The sequence below is a fragment of the Hyla sarda genome, chromosome 9 (genome assembly GCF_029499605.1).
Source record: "Hyla sarda isolate aHylSar1 chromosome 9, aHylSar1.hap1, whole genome shotgun sequence".
Lineage (NCBI taxonomy): Eukaryota > Metazoa > Chordata > Amphibia > Anura > Hylidae > Hyla > Hyla sarda.
The window spans coordinates 22,587,276-22,608,125 of record NC_079197.1 but is presented as its reverse complement, the minus strand read 5'-3'; the positions used below and the strand labels follow the sequence as shown (position 1 = coordinate 22,608,125).

At 44.1% G+C, this 20,850-nt stretch overlaps 1 protein-coding gene across 2 annotated transcripts in view; it reads right to left on the bottom strand.

Annotated features, from left to right (window-relative positions):
- Positions 1 to 20,850, bottom strand: part of PTPA (protein phosphatase 2 phosphatase activator) — a 78,656-nt gene that overhangs the window by 50,745 nt on the left and 7,061 nt on the right. For both annotated transcript variants that reach the window (XM_056538777.1, XM_056538778.1), the window contains exons 2-3: positions 20,246 to 20,355; positions 18,384 to 18,470 (exon numbers count right to left, since the gene is read on the bottom strand). In XM_056538777.1, coding sequence (XP_056394752.1) covers positions 18,384 to 18,470; positions 20,246 to 20,355 — 197 coding nt within the window. The remainder of the gene's footprint in view (positions 1 to 18,383; positions 18,471 to 20,245; positions 20,356 to 20,850) is intronic.

The following is a 20,850-nucleotide window of genomic DNA, read 5'->3' as shown; positions in this document are numbered from 1 at the left end:
CACTGTCGGATTCAATGGACTCAGTGATGAAATCTCCATTAAATCCAATGACAATCTGCTTCCCATCCCCCTTAAATGCAATCATTTTGTGGCGCACAAAATAAGCAGCACGTTCTGGATTCTGCACAGGATTTACCTCGGCGCGTGACGACGGGGCTCATCCACGTACGGATTTGCAGCGCTGCAGTGTAAATCCGCCACAGGAATTTAAGGGTCAGCCTCTGATTTCAAAAGCAGAAATACACGTTGGATTTGAAAGCGAGGTGTGAACGCTGCCTTATTGTGTCACCTTTGGCTGCGGAAGAAAAAGTTAAAGGGGTACGCCGGTGGGAAAACTTTTTTTTTTTTTTTTTTTTAAATCGACTAGTGCCAAAAAGTTAAACATATTTGTAAATGACTTCTATTTAAAAAAATCTTAATCCTTCCAGTACTTATCAGCTGCTGTATTCTTTTTGAATTTCCTTTTTGTCTGACCACAGTGCTCTCTGCTGACACCTCTGTCCATTTTAGGAACTGTCCAGAGCAGGATAGGATTGCTATGGGGATTTGCTACTTTTCCGGACAGTTCCTGACATGGACAGAGGTGTCAGCAGAGAGCACTGTGGTCAGACAACGGAAATAAAAAAAAAGAAAAGAACTTCCTGTGGAGTATACAGCAGCTGATAAGTACTGGAAGGATTAAGATTTTTTAAATAGAAGTAATAGACAAATCTGTTTAACTTTCTGGCACCAATTGATTTAAAACAAAAATGTTTTACACCGGAGTACCCCTTTAAATATGTGGTTGCGGCATAAGGCTACAGAATTGTGGGTGATGATGGTGGGTGGGGGGGGTTTGAATATGAGGATAGGTTGGGGGCCCCCCAATATATCCCTGAATAGACAGACAGACATTATATTATATATTAGTATATTTATGGTATACGAGCTATTAACTCAGTGTTTCCCTACCAGTGTGGCTAAAGCTGTTGCAAAACTACAACTCCCAGCATGCCCGGACAGCCGTTGGCTGTCCGGGCATGCTGGGAGTTGTAGTTTTGCAACAGCTTTAGCCACACTGGTAGGGAAACACCGGATTAACCCATCGGCGCCTAAAGCTCCTTTCACACTATATATTGCTCCGTTTTAAAGACCCGTTATAATGTCCCGTTAAGAAAACCCTTTAAAAAACGGCCATTATAAAATCCCATTCAAGTCTATGGGATTTTTTGATTATCCGTTATCACCCGTTATAGCCCGGACGTTATTTGTAACGGGAGAAAAATTTGTACATGTAACGTTTTTTCTCCTATCACAAATAACGTCCGGGCTATAACGGGTGATAACGGATAATCAAAAAAATCCCATAGACTTGAATGGGATTTTGTAACGGACGTTTTTAAAGGGTTTTCTTAACGGGACATTATAACGGAGCAACATATAGTGTGAAAGGAGCCGAACCCTTGGCATCTGCTCAGTTAACACTCCACATCCTGCCTCCTGGATCATGAAGCCATCATGGCAGCAGACCCCGGCCTCACATTGTAATTAAGAGTCACGGGGAGAGACGCTTTCTGTTAAACAACAGGGATGATTTACATGGCCACCAGCCTCCCAGCCATAGGCGGCTCATTACGGCCAATTCTGGATTCTCCATCCCTCTCATAGAGCGGAGACCGGCTGAGTAATGGCTGGCAGGGGATGACTGTACCTCTAGGCTTAGGAGCTGAAGAGGAGGAGGAGGATGGGAGGGGGGGATGGGTAGAACAGTCACGCATCCATTGCTTTCGACTGCTTTTTAAAGGGATTAAAAACAGCAGAGCCGTATGCAGCGAGCAGGCCCCAGCTGCCAGCCCAGGCAGCCTAATACATAATTGAAGAGACACAAGGGTTTCGTTGGTGTCTGGGTCTCTTTGAAAAGCTGTGCGTGGAAGCGCAGGCGGCATCCTATTGTCCGGCTAAATTAATATTGCAACGGAAGCATTAGGGTGTGTGTCCTATGTAGCCGGGGTCAGCGGCAGCGTGAGCCGGGGAGAAGCGTGGACAAAACCTTTTCTGTGGATCAGCACAATACATTACCTGACAATACAGGCGGACGTGCTGTTATAGGGAGATAGACACCGGGCGGTGTATGCACAATAATAAAAAAAAAATAATAATAATTATATATATATATATACATATACACATACACACACACACATATATGTATTTGTTTGTACCCCATAATTGTAAGCGCTGCGGAATCTGTAGGCGCTATATAAATAAATTAAAAAAAAATAATAAAAAAATGTTTTATTATATATATATATATATATATATATATATATATATAATCATGGCCGTAAATGTTGGCACCCCTGAAATCTTTCAAGAGAATGAAGTATTTCTCACAGACAAGGATTGCAGTGACACATATTTTGTTATACACATGTTTATTCCCTTTGTGTGTATTGGAACTAAAAGCAAGGGAGGAAAAAAAGCAAATTGGATATAATGTCACACCAACCTCCAAAAATGGGCTGGACAAAATTATTGGCTCCCTTAACTTAATATTTGGTTGCACACCCTTTGGTAAAGATAACAAACCAGTCGCTTAAAAATAACAAACCATCAATAAGCTTCTTACACCTCTCAGCCGGAATGTTGGGCCACTCTTCCTTTACAAACTGCCCCAGGTCTCTCTTATTGGAAGGCGCCTTTTCCCAACAGTAATTTTAAGATCTCTCCACAGGTGTTCAATGGGATTTAGATCTGGACTCTATGCTGCCACTTCAGAACTCTCCAGCACTTTGTTGCCATCCATTTCTGGGGGCTTTTTGACATATGTTTGGGGTCATTGTCCTGCTGGAAGACCCAAGATCTCGGACGTACAACCAGCTTTCTGACTCTGGGCTGTACAGTGCAACCCAAAATCCGTCGGTAATCCTCAGATTTCATGATGCCTTGTACACATTTAAGGCACCCAGTGCTAGAGGCAGCAAGACAACCCAAAAACATCATTGACCCTTCACTGTAGGTACGGTGTTCTTTTCTTTGTAGGCCTCATTGCGTTTTTGGTAAACAGTAGAATGATATGCTATACCAAAAAAGCTCTGTCTTGGTCTCATCTGTCCACAAGATGTTTTCCCAGAAGGATTTTGACTTACTCAAGTTCATTTTGGCAAAATGTAGTCTTGCTTTTTTATGTCTGTGTCAGCAGTGGGGTCCTCCTGGGTCTCCTGCCATAGCGTTTCATTTCATTTAAATGTCGAGGGATAGTTCGCGCCGACACTGATGCTCCCTGAGCCTGCAGGACAGCTTGAGTATCTTTGGAACTTGTTTGGGGCTGATTATCCACCATCCGGACTATCCTGCGTTGACACCTTTCATCAAATCTTCTCTTCCGTCCACGCCCAGGGAGATTAGCTACAGTGCCATGGGTTGTAAACTTCTAGATAATGTTGCGCACTGTGGACAAAGGCAAATCTAGATCTCTGGAGATGGACTTGTTACCTTGAGATTGTTGATATTTTTCACAATTTTGGTTCTCAAGTCCTCAGACAGTTTTCTTCTCCTCTTTCTGTTGTCCATGCTCCATGTGGCACACACAGACAGGCAATGCAAACACTAAGTGAACTTCTCTCCTTTTTATCTGCTTTCAGGTGTGATTTTTATATTGCCCACACCTGTTAACTGCCCCAGGTGAGTTTAAGAGAGCATCACATGCTTGAAACAATCTTATTTTCCACAATCTTGAAAGGGTGCCAATAATTTTGTCCAGTGCATTTTTGGAGTTTGGTGACATTATGTCCAATTTGCATTTTTTCCTCACTTATTTGGTTCAGTTCCAATGCACAAATGCACAAAAGGAATAAACATGTGTATAGAAAAACGTGTTACTTCATTTTCTTGAAAAATTTCAGGGATGCCAGTGTGTATATATACACCTACTCAGAACAAAGGAGAAATGGATGATGCACAGTGATGACTTTCCAAGTCTCACGGGTGCCAAGTTCTCAAAGCCTAACCAAGGCCCAATTGTAGAAAAGAAAACATGGTGGAAGACGGCACTCCAAAATTGTTGGAAAAAAGTGGTGGTTTATTCACCCATGCAATAAAAGGTAATGCGACGTTTCGACCTGCACAGAGGTCTTTCTCATGCACTATATATATATAAATATATATATATATATATATATATATATATATATATATATATATACACACATATACACACACACACACACACACACAGTGCTGTGGAGTCGGACGAAATTTTGGGTACCTGGAGTCGGAGTCGGCAAACAATGCACCGACTCCTACTAAACTTAGATTGGAATGAAAAAAAAAGAAAGTTTAAATGTCCCAATTCACAAAAAGTTATAATAATTAATGACTTCTCTACTGTAAGAATAAAGATCAATGCATGCAGTGCCTCACGTAACCGCGAAACGAACACGTTAAGTGACCGTGAAGAAGCTTTTCATGTGCTTCACTATATGGCACACAACGCACAATTAGGAGCGGCAATACTTATACTTTCCATAGTGTTGTGTTCTGCTGTTACAGGGAAACCATGGGTAACCTAGCCTCTCACTAATAAGGGATTAAGGAAATATGTTTTTTGCAGGACTAGAGACACTTGCATAAGTGAAGGGAATGGAGGGTCAACAGTTCAAGACTGAAGCTGTAAACCATTGGAAAAACTGCTGCCATTCAGCTAAGGCTATAAAAACTTGTTAACTCCGATTGTTAGCTTAAACTTTAACACATTCACATATTAATACAGAGGAGTCGGAGTCGGAAGTACAAAAAATTGCGGAGTCGGAGTCAGAACATTTATCTACCGACTCCACAGCCCTGCACACACACACACACACCTTTATCTAAATATACACTGCTCAAAAAAATAAAGGGGACACTAAGATAACACATCCTAGATCTGAACGAACTAATCGTATGAAATACTTTCGTCTTTACATAGTTGAATGTACTGACAACAAAATTACACAAACATTATCAATGGAAATTAAATGTATCAACCCATGGAGGTCTGGATATGGAGTCACACTCAAAATCAGTGGAAAACCGCACTACAAGCTGATCCAACTTTATGTAATGTCCTTAAAACAAGTCACAATGAGGCTCAGTTGTGTGTGTGGCCTCCACGTGCCTGTATGACCTCCCTACAACGCTTGGGCATGCTTCTGATGAGGTGGCGGATGGTCTCCTGAGGGATGTCCTCCCAGACCTGGACTATGGTGCAAGGTGGCGTTGGTGGATGGAGCGAGACATGATGTCCAAGATGTTCTCAATCGGATTCAGGTCTGGGGAACGGGCGGGCCAGTCCATAGCATCAATGCCTTCCTCTTGCAGGAACTGCTGACACACTCCAGCCACATGAGGTCTAGCATTGTCTTGCATTAGGAGGAACCCAGGGCCAACCGCACCAGCATATGGTCTCACAAGGGGTCTGAGGATCTCATCTCGGTACCTTATGGCAGTCAGGCTACCTCCCACCCCACACCATTACTGACCTGCCGCCAAACCGGGCATGCTGGAGGACATTGCAGGCAGCAGAACATTCTCCAGGGCGTCTCCAGACTCTGTCACGTCTGTCACGTGCTCAAAGTGAACCTGATTTCATCTGTGAAGAGCACAGGGCGCCAGTGGCGAATTTGCCAATCTTAGTGTTCTCTGGCAAGTGCGAAACGTCTTGCACGGTGTTGGGCTGTAAGCTGTTTATGACCGTTTGAGTGGACACATGCACATTTGTGGCCTGCTGGAGGTCATTTTGCAGGGCTTTGGCAGTGCTTCTCCTGCTCCTCCTTGCACAAAGGTGGAGGTAGCAGTCCTGCCGCTGGGTTGTTGCCCTCCTACGGCCTCCTCCACGCCTCCTGATGTACTGGCCTGTCTCCTGGTAGCACCTCCATTCTCTGGAAAATATGCTGACAGACACAGCAAACCTTCTTGCCACAGCTCACATTGATGTGCCATCCTGGATGAGCGTCACTACCTGAGCAACTTGTGTGGGTTGTAGACTCCGTCTCATGCTACCACTAGAGTGAAAGCACCACCAGCATTCAAAAGTGACCAAAACATCAGCCAGGAAGCATAGGAACTGAGAAGTAGTCTGTGGTCACCACCTGCAGAACCACTCCTTTATTGGGGTTGTCTTGCTAATTGCCTATAATTCCCACCTGTTGTCTGTTCCATTTGCACAACAGCATGTGAAGTTGATTGTCAATCAGTGTTGCTTCCTGAGTGGACAGTGGGATTTCACAGAAGTGTCAGTGACTTGGAGTTACATTGTGTTGTTTAAGTGTTCCCTTTATTTTTTTGAGCAGTGTATTATATTATTAGGCCTTTTAGCCTCCACTGATGTTTGGGGCAGGTACCAGTCTAGGTGGGGGGGTGTTGTAGGGCCATTATCCTATATGTTCTTCTGCCAATCTTTAAAGTGTACCTGTCATATCACAGAAAAAAATTATGCTTCTATATATTACTCACTAGGTCATGCAGATGCTTTATATGTCTTTTTTATGTGTCTAGCTTCTGAATTTGGCTCACAAAACCCTCTGTTCTGCTGCTCACTCATTCTGACATCCACTGCCCAGAAAGGGGTGTATCCAAAGCAAGCATGAGCCCACCCTCACTCAACATGCATTCACTTCCTCCCCAAGTCTGCTGTGCTGGGTCTCTTCATCCAATCACTGCAGGCTGCTCTGCATCCCATTTCATGGTTTAGGGGATTAAAGCGGGGTTGTCTGATTTTGGTAAACAGATCCCAAACATTGTATTAAGATAAAAGAGGAGGTGGTTGCGTCCCCATTCAAGAGCCTCATCTATCAACCAGAGTGGAGAGCATCTCTGGAGGACCATGGAGCACACGCCCGTATTGAGCCAAAAGCCGCCGGACATCTGAGTAGGTTCATCGCAGCACGAGACCAGCGGCTAGATTATCGGTGAGACTTCCCATAAGAACTGTACATTGGTGGATATTCTATAACTACTTTATTTGAGAACTTTAGAAGGCAAATAGATAAAAGGCATTGCTATTGAAAAAGAGGTAGAGGAATACCTCGAAACTCGTCTAGTCTACCAGACAACCACCTGTACCCCAGTATTGGTAAACTCGACGATCCTCACAACCATTCACCGGACCGCAAGGATGACACCAGGCACCAGCCTGCTAGCGCATGTCTCCCTAGTGAAAAGCTACGTCCGGCAACCACGCTCCAGAACAGTGCGGGTAAGAGGCACAGTGTGCCAAACCCCCAATTCACTTAAAGTGACTTTCCCCGTGCCGCCGGGGTAGAGTGGTCCTCATTTGAGGGGTCTCCATCGCTGCATACATCCAGAGGATTACAAATAAGAGACTATCCCACTCACCAATCTCTATCTCTGCGCCGTCAGGGTAGAGTGGGACACACACAAGGAGTCTCCAGCGCCGCAGAGCGCACACAAATTCACAGACATAGCCCTACTTAGTATTCACCTACCGGCACGCTGCTGCCGCATGCAGTATCTCTATAAGGTACGAGCCATACAGAGACCTCGTTCCTCAAACTGTGAGACATTGTATCCTACTAGCACAGCACGATCTCCGTGCATGTACTTATAGTGCTACATACAATTTGCCAATTGGGATATCGGTACTATATTGTATAATATAAGCTGATTTTATTGTATGTATATATATATATATATATATATACACACACACATTTTACTATATTATTCTTATTGTGGTGAGTCCGATGTAAGGGCCCTACAAAAGGACACCACAGGAAGTATTATCATTGCTGTACAAATAAATTGTTTTAATTCAAAAACATTTTATTTAATTCACTGGACATACATTATCCTATATTAATATATATTTTATAACATTTACCCATTATACTGCGTTAAATTAAGCCCAAGCTTGAGGAATGTGTAGCCCCCACTCTTTACATGTTCGCAGGTTGTATGGGATAAACAACTTTTTTCCCCAACATTAATAGTAGAGATGAGTGAACTTACAGTAAATTCGATTCGTCACGAACTTCTCGGCTCGGCAGTTGATGTCTTATCCTGCATAAATTAGTTCAGCTTTCAGGTGCTCCGGTGGGCTGGAGACTCTCTCCTAGGACTGTATCCACCTTTTCCAGCCCACCGGAGCACCTGAAAGCTGAACTAATTTATGCAGGATAAGTCATCAACTGCCGAGCCGAGAAGTTTGTGATGAATCGAATTTACTGTAAGTTCGCTCATCTCTAATTAGTACTCGCCTGGCAGTCAATACTACTGTCCCTATTGTTTGGTTGCAGTTAACTATACACGTTTTTAGCTATTTTTTCATTTGAGAACTGTATATATATATATATATATATATATATATATATATATATATATACACACACACACATATATATATACATATATACATACACACACACTAAGGAGCAGACACAATTTTATTAACACTATTTTTGGAGTGCTGGACTATCAGTTGCCGATCTAACAGCTTGCTGGATAAATACATATATCTTCTATAGCAGTGGTCTCCAACTTGCAGACCTCCAGATGTTGCAAAACTACAACTCCCAGCATGTCCGTGAACTAACATCTCCACCTTCCTCTGCTTTGGCTTGCAAGTCACACAGCTGGCCCCTTTCATCACCATTCTCCCTTCTTTTTACAGCTGCAGCCCTGGCACCCTGCTGACGTGTTACCACTGCCACCATTGGTATGCCTCCCTGGGGTTTACCTTCCTCCCCTCAGTCCGTGACATAATGTTCCAGGCATCATACACAGGCCCATCACTCCTTCCTTCCTTCCTCCTCCTCACAGGATTGGGACATATCACTCACTGCTGGTCCCTCATCCTTATAGCCGTTGGCTGTCAGGGCATGCTTGGAGTTGTAGTTTTGCAACAGCTGGAGAGCTGCAGCTTAGGAAGCACTGGACTATTAACATCTAATTCGGTGTAGAGAATGATTGACTTTCTTTTTCCTGCCACAAAACATTGTACACTTCTATCAGTTAACAGTGGAAAATGCTAAATGATTATTTTTATTTGACCACTAGGTGTCAGTGTTGTTACATAGTCAATAAGACTAAGCACGGGGGATTTATCGGTGTTTCTAAACCAAGTAAACCCCTTCTTTAGTCCCAAGGCTGCCACGGCATGCTGGGAGTTGTAGTTCTGCAACAGTTGGAGAGCCACAGCTCAGGAAATACTGGACTATTAAGATCTAATTAGATGTAAAGCATGATGGGAGTTAGATGAAGTTTTGCAACAGCTGAAGTGCCGCCAGTCAAGAAACACTGAACTATTAAAATCTAATTAGGTGTAAAGCATGATGGGAGTTGTAGTTTTACAACAGCTGAGGAACCGCAACTCAGGAAACACTGGACTATTAAGATTTAATTTGGTGTAGAGCATGATCGGAGTTGTAGTCTTGCAACAGCTGAAGAGCCGCAGCTTAGGAAACACTGGACTATTAACATCTAATTAGGTGTAGAGAATGATTGACTTTCTTTTTCCTGCCACAAAACATTGTACACTTCTATCAGTTAACAGTGGAAAATGCTAAATGATTATTTTTATTTGACCACTAGGTGTCAGTGTTGTTACATAGTCAATAAGACTAAGCACGGGGGATTTATCGGTGTTTCTAAACCAAGTAAACCCCTTCTTTAGTCCCAAGGCTGCCACGGCATGCTGGGAGTTGTAGTTCTGCAACAGTTGGAGAGCCACAGCTCAGGAAATACTGGACTATTAAGATCTAATTAGATGTAAAGCATGATGGGAGTTAGATGAAGTTTTGCAACAGCTGAAGTGCCGCCAGTCAAGAAACACTGAACTATTAAAATCTAATTAGGTGTAAAGCATGATGGGAGTTGTAGTTTTACAACAGCTGAGGAACCGCAACTCAGGAAACACTGGACTATTAAGATTTAATTTGGTGTAGAGCATGATCGGAGTTGTAGTCTTGCAACAGCTGAAGAGCCGCAGCTTAGGAAACACTGGACTATTAACATCTAATTAGGTGTAGAGAATGATTGACTTTCTTTTTCCTGCCACAAAATATTGTACACTTCTATCAGTTAACAGTGGAAAATGCCAAATAATTTTTTCATTTCACCACTAGGTGTCAGTGTTGTTACATAGGCAATAGGACTAAGCACGGGGGGGGGGGTAATTTATCAGTGTTTCTAAACCAAGTGAACCCCTACTTCAGTCCCAAGGCTGCCACGGCATGCTGGGAGTTATAGTTCTGCAACAGCTGGAGAGCTGCAGCTCAGAAAACACTGAACTATTAAAGGAGTAGTCCAGTGGTGACTCAGTGGTTTACAACTTATCCCCTATCTTAAGGATAGGGGATAAGTTGCAGATCGCGGGGGTCCGACCCCTGGGGCCCCCCGCGATCTCCTGTACGGAGCCCCGACAGCCCGCGGGAAGGGGGCGTGTCGACCTCCGCACGAAGCGGCGGCCGACACGCCCCCTCAATATAACTCTATGGCAGAGCCGAAGCGCTGCCTTCGGCAATCTCCGGCTCTGCCATTCAGATGTATTGAGGGGGCGTGTCGGCCGCCGCCTCGTGCGGGGGTCGACACCCGCTATCTCGGCGGAGAGCCGGGACCCCGTACAGAGAGATCGCAAGGGGCCCCAGCGGTCGACCCCCCGCGATCTCAAATTTATCCCCTATCCTTAGGATAGGGGATAAGTTTTTCACCACTGGACTACCCCTTTAAGATCTAATTAGGTGTAAAGAATGATGGGAGTAGTAGTTTTGCAACAGCTGGAGAGCTGCAGCTCAGGAAACACTGGACTATTAAGATTGAATTCGGTGTAGAGCACGATGGGAGTTGTAGTCTTACAACAGCTGAAGAGCCGCCGCACGAAGCGGCGGCCGACACGCCCCCTCAATATAACTCTATGGCAGAGCCGAAGCGCTGCCTTCGGCAATCTCCGGCTCTGCCATTCAGATGTATTGAGGGGGCGTGTCGGCCGCCGCCTCGTGCGGGGGTCGACACCCGCTATCTCGGCGGAGAGCCGGGACCCCGTACAGAGAGATCGCAAGGGGCCCCAGCGGTCGACCCCCCGCGATCTCAAATTTATCCCCTATCCTTAGGATAGGGGATAAGTTTTTCACCACTGGACTACCCCTTTAAGATCTAATTAGGTGTAAAGAATGATGGGAGTAGTAGTTTTGCAACAGCTGGAGAGCTGCAGCTCAGGAAACACTGGACTATTAAGATTGAATTCGGTGTAGAGCACGATGGGAGTTGTAGTCTTACAACAGCTGAAGAGCCGCCACTCAGGAAACACTGAACTATTAAGATCTAATTAGGTGTAAAGAATGATGGGAGTTGTAGTTTTGCAACAGCTGAAGAGCCGCAGCTTAGGAAAACACTGGACTATTAAGATCTAATTAGATGTAAAGCATGATGGGAGTTGTAGTTTTGCAACAGCTGAAGAGAAGCAGGTATCCAGTGTTTTATATGCTGGTTTTAAGTGAAACAATGCTATAGTAAGATCCATCATATGTATTGTGTATGTACTGTTCATGCGGATCGTACTATAGAGTAGTCATTCTGTGCTGATGAAGAGGACCCCTGTTACCACTGAAGACTGTAATATGCCAAGAGACCAGGTAGAGATACAATACAGACTTTATACGTTTACAGTAACAGCCTATGTTAACACTGACCATCATGTAGATAGAGGAGGCCACTATCTAGCCTGAACTCATACAGATAACAGCCCAGTGTGTTGGCTATTGATATTGAAATGGTTGGTTTGCATTGTTAGCACAATGTACAATGCATAAAGTATTCATAGGAGCGAATCATTTACATACATATGACAACTATACGTGTTACATACTTTACGGCCACTAGATGGCAGCGTTGTAACACATAAAGACTGATTATTTGCCAATACAAAACACAATATAATTATGTGTTCAAAACCTTCTCTATGTGAATGAGTTGCTTTTAATTCAAGTTTTCAACATGAGAAAACATTAAAAGGATGTCTCTGAATATAAGCGTTAAACATAATAAATGATCAATCATGTGTCCTGTAATCTTTAGAGCAGTGTTTTCAAACTAGCATGCCTCCAGCTGTTGCAAAACTACAACTCCCAGCATTCCCGGACAGCCAACGGCTGTCCGAGCATGCTGGGAGCTGTATTTTCACAACAGCTGGAGGCAAACTGGCTGGGAAACATTGTTATAGAGAGAAGGATACATTGCAAACACAATGTAATAAGGTGCCGCATGATGCAGAGCATTGTAGTCTATTAAAATAGATCTGTCATTAGAATAAAATTTACTATGTAAGGACAGTAAAGTATGAGGACAGGTCCTCTCTCCTATGTAAGGACAGTATAGTATGAGGACAGGTCCTCTCTCCTATGTAAGGACAGTATAGTATGAGGACAGGTCCTCTCTCCTCTGTAAGGACAGTATAGTATGAGGACAGGTCCTCTCTCCTATGTAAGGACAGTATAGTATGAGGACAGGTCCTCTCTCCTATGTAAGGACAGTAAAGTATGAGGACAGGTCCTCTCTCCTATGTAAGGACAGTATAGTATGAGGACAGGTCCCCTCTCCTATGTAAGGACAGTATAGTATGAGGACAGGTCCTCTCTCCTATGTAAGGACAGTATAGTATGAGGACAGGTCCCCTCTCCTATGTAAGGACAGTATAGTATGAGGACAGGTCCTCTCTCCTCTGTAAGGACAGTATAGTATGAGGACAGGTCCGCTCTCCTATGTAAGGACAGTATAGTATGAGGACAGGTCCTCTCTCCTATGTAAGGACAGTATAGTATGAGGACAGGTCCTCTCTCCTATGTAAGGACAGTATAGTATGAGGACATGTCCCCTCTCCTACGTAAGGACAGTATAGTATGAGGACATGTCCCCTCTCCTACGTAAGGACAGTATAGTATGAGGACAGGTCCCCTCTCCTATGTAAGGACAGTATAGTATGAGGACAGGTCCTCTCTCCTATGTAAGGACAGTATAGTATGAGGACAGGTCTCCTCTCTCCTATGTAAGGACAGTATAGTATGAGGACAGGTCTCCTCTCTCCTATGTAAGGACAGTATAGTATGAGGACAGGTCTCCTCTCCTATGTAAGGACAGTATAGTATGAGGACAGGTCCTCTCTCCTATGTAAGGACAGTATAGTATGAGGACAGGTCCGCTCTCCTATGTAAGGAGAGTATAGTATGAGGACAGGTCCTCTCTCCTATGTAAGGACAGTATAGTATGAGGACAGGTCCTCTCTCCTATGTAAGGACAGTATAGTATGAGGACAGGTCCTCTCTCCTATGTAAGGACAGTATAGTATGAGGACAGGTCCTCTCTCCTATGTAAGGACAGTATAGTATGAGGACAGGTCCTCTCTCCTATGTAAGGACAGTATAGTATGAGGACAGGTCCTCTCTCCTCTGTAAGGACAGTATAGTATGAGGACAGGTCCTCTCTCCTCTGTAAGGACAGTATAGTATGAGGACAGGTCCTCTCTCCTCTGTAAGGACAGTATAGTATGAGGACAGGTCCTCTCTCCTATGTAAGGACAGTATAGTATGAGGACAGGTCCTCTCTCCTATGTAAGGACAGTATAGTATGAGGACAGGTCCTCTCTCCTATGTAAGGACAGTATAGTATGAGGACAGGTCCTCTCTCCTATGTAAGGACAGTATAGTATGAGGACAGGTCCTCTCTCCTATGTAAGGACAGTATAGTATGAGGACAGGTCCTCTCTCCTATGTAAGGACAGTATAGTATGAGGACAGGTCTTCTCTCCTATGTAAGGACAGTATAGTATGAGGACAGGTCCTCTCTCCTATGTAAGGACAGTATAGTACGAGGACAGGTCCTCTCTCCTATGTAAGGACAGTATAGTACGAGGACAGGTCCTCTCTCCTATGTAAGGACAGTATAGTATGAGGACAGGTCCTCTCTCCTATGTAAGGACAGTAAAGTATGAGGACAGGTCCCCTCTCCTATGTAAGGACAGGTCCTCTCTCCTATGTAAGGACAGTATAGTATGAGGACAGGTCCTCTCTCCTATGTAAGGACAGTATAGTATGAGGACAGGTCCTCTCTCCTATGTAAGGACAGTATAGTATGAGGACAGGTCCTCTCTCCTATGTAAGGACAGTATAGTATGAGGACAGGTCCTCTCTCCTATGTAAGGACAGTATAGTATGAGGACAGGTCCTCTCTCCTATGTAAGGACAGTATAGTATGAGGACAGGTCTTCTCTCCTATGTAAGGACAGTATAGTATGAGGACAGGTCCTCTCTCCTATGTAAGGACAGTATAGTACGAGGACAGGTCCTCTCTCCTATGTAAGGACAGTATAGTACGAGGACAGGTCCTCTCTCCTATGTAAGGACAGTATAGTATGAGGACAGGTCCTCTCTCCTATGTAAGGACAGTAAAGTATGAGGACAGGTCCCCTCTCCTATGTAAGGACAGGTCCTCTCTCCTATGTAAGGACAGTATAGTATGAGGACAGGTCCTCTCTCCTATGTAAGGACAGTATAGTATGAGGACAGGTCCTCTCTCCTATGTAAGGACAGTATAGTATGAGGACAGGTCCTCTCTCCTATGTAAGGACAGTATAGTATGAGGACAGGTCTCCTCTCTCCTATGTAAGGACAGTATAGTATGAGGACAGGTCTCCTCTCTCCTATGTAAGGACAGTATAGTATGAGGACAGGTCTCCTCTCCTATGTAAGGACAGTATAGTATGAGGACAGGTCTCCTCTCCTATGTAAGGACAGTATAGTATGAGGACAGGTCCTCTCTCCTATGTAAGGACAGTATAGTATGAGGACAGGTCCGCTCTCCTATGTAAGGAGAGTATAGTATGAGGACAGGTCCTCTCTCCTATGTAAGGACAGTATAGTATGAGGACAGGTCCTCTCTCCTATGTAAGGACAGTATAGTATGAGGACAGGTCCTCTCTCCTATGTAAGGACAGTATAGTATGAGGACAGGTCCTCTCTCCTATGTAAGGACAGTATAGTATGAGGACAGGTCCTCTCTCCTATGTAAGGACAGTATAGTATGAGGACAGGTCCTCTCTCCTCTGTAAGGACAGTATAGTATGAGGACAGGTCCTCTCTCCTCTGTAAGGACAGTATAGTATGAGGACAGGTCCTCTCTCCTATGTAAGGACAGTATAGTATGAGGACAGGTCCTCTCTCCTATGTAAGGACAGTATAGTATGAGGACAGGTCCTCTCTCCTATGTAAGGACAGTATAGTATGAGGACAGGTCCTCTCTCCTATGTAAGGACAGTATAGTATGAGGACAGGTCCTCTCTCCTATGTAAGGACAGTATAGTATGAGGACAGGTCCTCTCTCCTATGTAAGGACAGTATAGTATGAGGACAGGTCCTCTCTCCTATGTAAGGACAGTATAGTATGAGGACAGGTCCTCTCTCCTATGTAAGGACAGTATAGTATGAGGACAGGTCTTCTCTCCTATGTAAGGACAGTATAGTATGAGGACAGGTCCTCTCTCCTATGTAAGGACAGTATAGTACGAGGACAGGTCCTCTCTCCTATGTAAGGACAGTATAGTACGAGGACAGGTCCTCTCTCCTATGTAAGGACAGTATAGTATGAGGACAGGTCCTCTCTCCTATGTAAGGACAGTAAAGTATGAGGACAGGTCCCCTCTCCTATGTAAGGACAGGTCCTCTCTCCTATGTAAGGACAGTATAGTATGAGGACAGGTCCTCTCTCCTATGTAAGGACAGTATAGTATGAGGACAGGTCCTCTCTCCTATGTAAGGACAGTATAGTACGAGGACAGGTCCTCTCTCCTATGTAAGGACAGTATAGTACGAGGACAGGTCCTCTCTCCTATGTAAGGACAGTATAGTATGAGGACAGGTCCTCTCTCCTATGTAAGGACAGTAAAGTATGAGGACAGGTCCCCTCTCCTATGTAAGGACAGGTCCTCTCTCCTATGTAAGGACAGTATAGTATGAGGACAGGTCCTCTCTCCTATGTAAGGACAGTATAGTATGAGGACAGGTCCTCTCTCCTATGTAAGGACAGTATAGTATGAGGACAGGTCCCCTCTCCTATGTAAGGACAGGTCCTCTCTCCTATGTAAGGACAGTATAGTATGAGGACAGGTCCTCTCTTCTATGTAAGGACATTATAGTATGAGGACAGGTCCTCTCTTCTATGTAAGGACAGTATAGTATGAGGACAGGTCCTCTCTTCTATGTAAGGACAGTATAGTATGAGGACAGGTCTTCTCTCCTATGTAAGGACAGTATAGTATGAGGACAGGTCTCCTCTCTCCTATGTAAGGACAGTATAGTATGAGGACAGGTCCTCTCTCCTATGTAAGGACAGTATAGTATAAGGACAGGTCCTCTCTCCTATGTAAGGACAGTATAGTATGAGGACAGGTCCTCTCTCCTATGTAAGGGCAGTATAGTATGAGGACAGGCCCTCTCTCCTATGTAAGGACAGTATAGTATGAGGACAGGTCCTCTCTCCTATGTAAGGACAGTATAGTATGAGGACAGGTCCTCTCTCCTATGTAAGGACAGTATAGTATGAGGACAGGTCCTCTCTCCTATGTAAGGAGAGTATAGTATGAGGACAGGTCCTCTCTCCTCTGTAAGGACAGTATAGTATGAGGACAGGTCCTCTCTCCTATGTAAGGACAGTATAGTATGAGGACAGGTCCTCTCTCCTATGTAAGGACAGTATAGTATGAGGACAGGTCCTCTCTCCTATGTAAGGACAGTATAGTATGAGGACAGGTCCTCTCTCCTATGTAAGGACAGTATAGTATGAGGACAGGTCCTCTCTCCTATGTAAGGACAGTATAGTATGAGGACAGGTCCTCTCTCCTCTGTAAGGACAGTATAGTATGAGGACAGGTCTCCTCTCCTATGTAAGGACAGTATAGTATGAGGACAGGTCCTCTCTCCTATGTAAGGGCAGTATAGTATGAGGACAGGTCCTCTCTCCTTTGTAAGGACAGTATAGTATGAGGACAGGTCCTCTCTCCTATGTAAGGACAGTATAGTATGAGGACAGGTCCGCTCTCCTATGTAAGGACAGTATAGTATGAGGACAGGTCCTCTCTCCTATGTAAGGACAGTATAGTATGAGGACAGGTCCGCTCTCCTATGTAAGGACAGTATAGTATGAGGACAGGTCCCCTCTCCTATGTAAGGACAGTATAGTATGAGGACAGGTCCTCTCTTCTATGTAAGGACATTATAGTATGAGGACAGGTCCTCTCTTCTATGTAAGGACAGTATAGTATGAGGACAGGTCCTCTCTTCTATGTAAGGACAGTATAGTATGAGGACAGGTCTCATCTCTCCTATGTAAGGACAGTATAGTATGAGGACAGGTCCTCTCTCCTATGTAAGGAGAGTATAGTATGAGGACAGGTCCTCTCTCCTATGTAAGGACAGTATAGTATGAGGACAGGTCCTCTCTCCTATGTAAGGAGAGTATAGTATGAGGACAGGTCCTCTCTCCTCTGTAAGGACAGTATAGTATGAGGACAGGTCCTCTCTCCTATGTAAGGACAGTATAGTATGAGGACAGGTCCTCTCTCCTATGTAAGGACAGTATAGTATGAGGACAGGTCCTCTCTCCTATGTAAGGACAGTATAGTATGAGGACAGGTCTTCTCTCCTATGTAAGGACAGTATAGTATGAGGACAGGTCCTCTCTCCTATGTAAGGACAGTATAGTATGAGGACAGGTCCTCTCTCCTATGTAAGGACAGTATAGTATGAGGGCAGGTCCTCTCTCCTATGTAAGGACAGTATAGTATGAGATCACCGCTGCTGTTCTCTCACAGCGGGACCAACCAGGGAACAGCAGTGGTGATGTCACTAAGCTCCACCCATGCCCCAAGCCTCTGCTACTCTCTGCAGGGTCTCAAAGCAGCGGTGACATCAGTAAGCTCTGCCCATGCCCCAAGCTAGCTGCCGGGACTGGAGCTAACGGAAGAAATTACCAAAGATCCCCGCCACGGAACGGGACAAGGTGAGTACCGTTGTCATCAGTGTCACCTGCACTATTTGTCGGTACTGACAGAGTAAGTGCAGGTGACAATGGTGACAGATTTCATTAAACATGGAAGGGACTGCATCCCTCGTGACAGACCCCCGATGGTCTAATACTGATGGTCTATACTCGATACGAACAGTAATTTAAGGCAGAATAAGGGAAACAGCATGTCTGCAGGTTACAGTAGAAAAGTCTAAAAGGAGTTTTTTTGTAAAGGTGCTATAAGCGGGTTGGGCACTAAGGATCACAACCAGAGGAGCCCCCACTATGGAGGGTGCAGTGCATAAATAGGGGTCAGTGAGTGACCATAGCCAGTGTGCAGCAGGAGCCCATACACCTACCTCTGACACACGGTATTCACAGGTCAGCTTCTTTCCCTTTACACTCTCATTTAAAGTGAGGACGAAGCCCATATAATCTGCGTAGGCCTGTGAGGAGAATACAGAACGGGTTAGAACAGGTTACAGGACAGATAATAGATTCGCTAACATTAGAGAAATGATCTGAAGAAATTATACAATAAGGAAAGAACATGGACAGATGTATAAACACTGGAGCAAAGGAAATAGAGGAGAAATTGTTCATAGTAACCAATCAGATCGCTGCAATTATTTCCCAAAGGGCCTTTAAAAATTAACACTAGAATCGGAACGGTGGCTTTGCCGGTATCTCCCCCACTGCACTATGGGAGCACAAGCAATGTCACCAAGCACCATCTAATCCTGAACATACACAATAGGACACTCCTTAATCCATTCCGCCATACATGCACGCTCAGGAAAGATGAGGCGTGCCCAGAGGCAGGCTGTAACAGGAGATTGGTAATATGACAATTACATTAACACTGCATTGTACTGTACAATCACATATACAAGTGTCTTCTGGAGAAATAAAAATGACAAAAAAAATGTAAATAAATAAATTGGCTTTATAAATGAAAAATAAATAATCTGCAATAAGAAAAACTTAAAATACCCCCATTTCCCATTTATAATGTAGGGGATAAGTGCCTCATTGCAGGAGGTCTGACTGCTGGGACCCCTACAATTTATAGAACGATGCCTGAAATTCCACAAGCGCTGTACTTGTGTATCTCAGATGCTCTCATAAGGAATGCATGGATGAAGCGTGTCGACCCCGCTTTGTGCACTGGAGATTTAGGCGCAGTTCTGGAGATTGGAGGGAGGTCACAGAGGACGGACCCCCGTGATCAGATACTTATCCCTTATCCTGTGGATAGTGGATAAGTTATCAAATACTGGAGTTCCCCTTTTAAAGAGGTATTCCAGAAAAAAAAACTTTCAACTGGCTCCAGAAAGTTAAACAGATTTGTAAATTACTTCTATTAAAAAAAATCTTAATCCTTACAATAATTATGAGCTGCTGAAGTTGAGTTGTTCTTTTCTGTCTGGCAACAGTGCTCTCTGCTGACATCTTTTCTTTTCTCGGGAACTGCACAGAGTAGAAGAGGTTTGCTATGGGGATTTGCTTCTAGTCTGGACAGTACGCCAGACAGGTGTCATCAGAGAGCACTTAGACAGAAAAGAACAACTCAACTTCAGCAGCTCATAAGTACTGAAAGGATTAAGATTTTTTTTATTGAAATAATTTACAAATTTGTTTAACTTTCTGGAGCCAGTTGAGATATATAAGATATATGTGGGTGTATGTGGGTGCCAGCGTCCAGAACCTCTTGACCCAAGTCCTTAGTTTAGATAAAATCCACTGACAACGCAGTACTCCCAAAAACGGTGAAAAAAAGTGTAGATTTATTTCTGTCACATCAATATATATATATATATATATATATATATATATATATATAAAGGATTTTCCTGGATAACCCCTTTAAATTACAGTGGTTTTCCCCTATTTGTCAGTGACCTTCCAGCTTGGTGGAGTGCAGTGCTCACCCAACAATAATACAGTATGGACTGACTAGTATTAGAATGTGAACTCTGCATGTGAAATGTGCCACAGATACTAGCCAAATCCATATAGAAGCTTTTCCATGCAGTGTGCCTCCAGCTGTTGCAAAATTACATCCGCCAGCATGCCCGGACAGCAAACGGCTGTCCGTGCATGCTGGGAGATGTAGTTTTGCAACCTGTAGAGGCACCCTGGTTAGGAAACCAGTCTATATGTTTGTTGTATACTCAACATAAGATATTATACAGGGTTATACACAATTCCTATGGACTACCTGAGAGCGCTTCCACTTGGCCATATCAGGAACAGTGTTGATCTCCTTCTTTGGGACAATGTAGTTGTGTTCTGCAAGAGGCAAGGGAACCTCTTCCCCATCATGGGAGCCTAGATAAAAAAAAAATAAAAAAAATAGTAGGTAAACATTAGTTGTAGCAGGATGAAGCTGGTGAATGGGCTTTAGTGTCACAAACCCTGTGTAATGCCTAACGCACCATCCAAAGGGGCGGAGCATGACACAGGAATCCCCACCTTTGTGTCATGCTCCTCCCCCTCAGGCCCTGATCTACACATAACACAGGGTATTAGCCCCATAAGGAGTGTTCCTTTAACATGCACCAATGGTTATAATTCTAGCAACAGAGGGGGGAGATTTATCAAAACCTGTCCAAATGAAAAGTTGCCCAGTTGCCCATAGCTACCAATCAGATCTCTTCTTTCATTTTGCATAGGCCTTGTTAAAAATGTAAGAAGCGATCTGATTGGTTGCTATGGGCAACTCAGCAACTTTTCCTCTGGACAGGTTTTGATAAATCACCCCCAGGAAGCTTAACTTGTAGCAAAAATCAGTAACAGGGCCCCATGTCTATTATGTGTCATTTA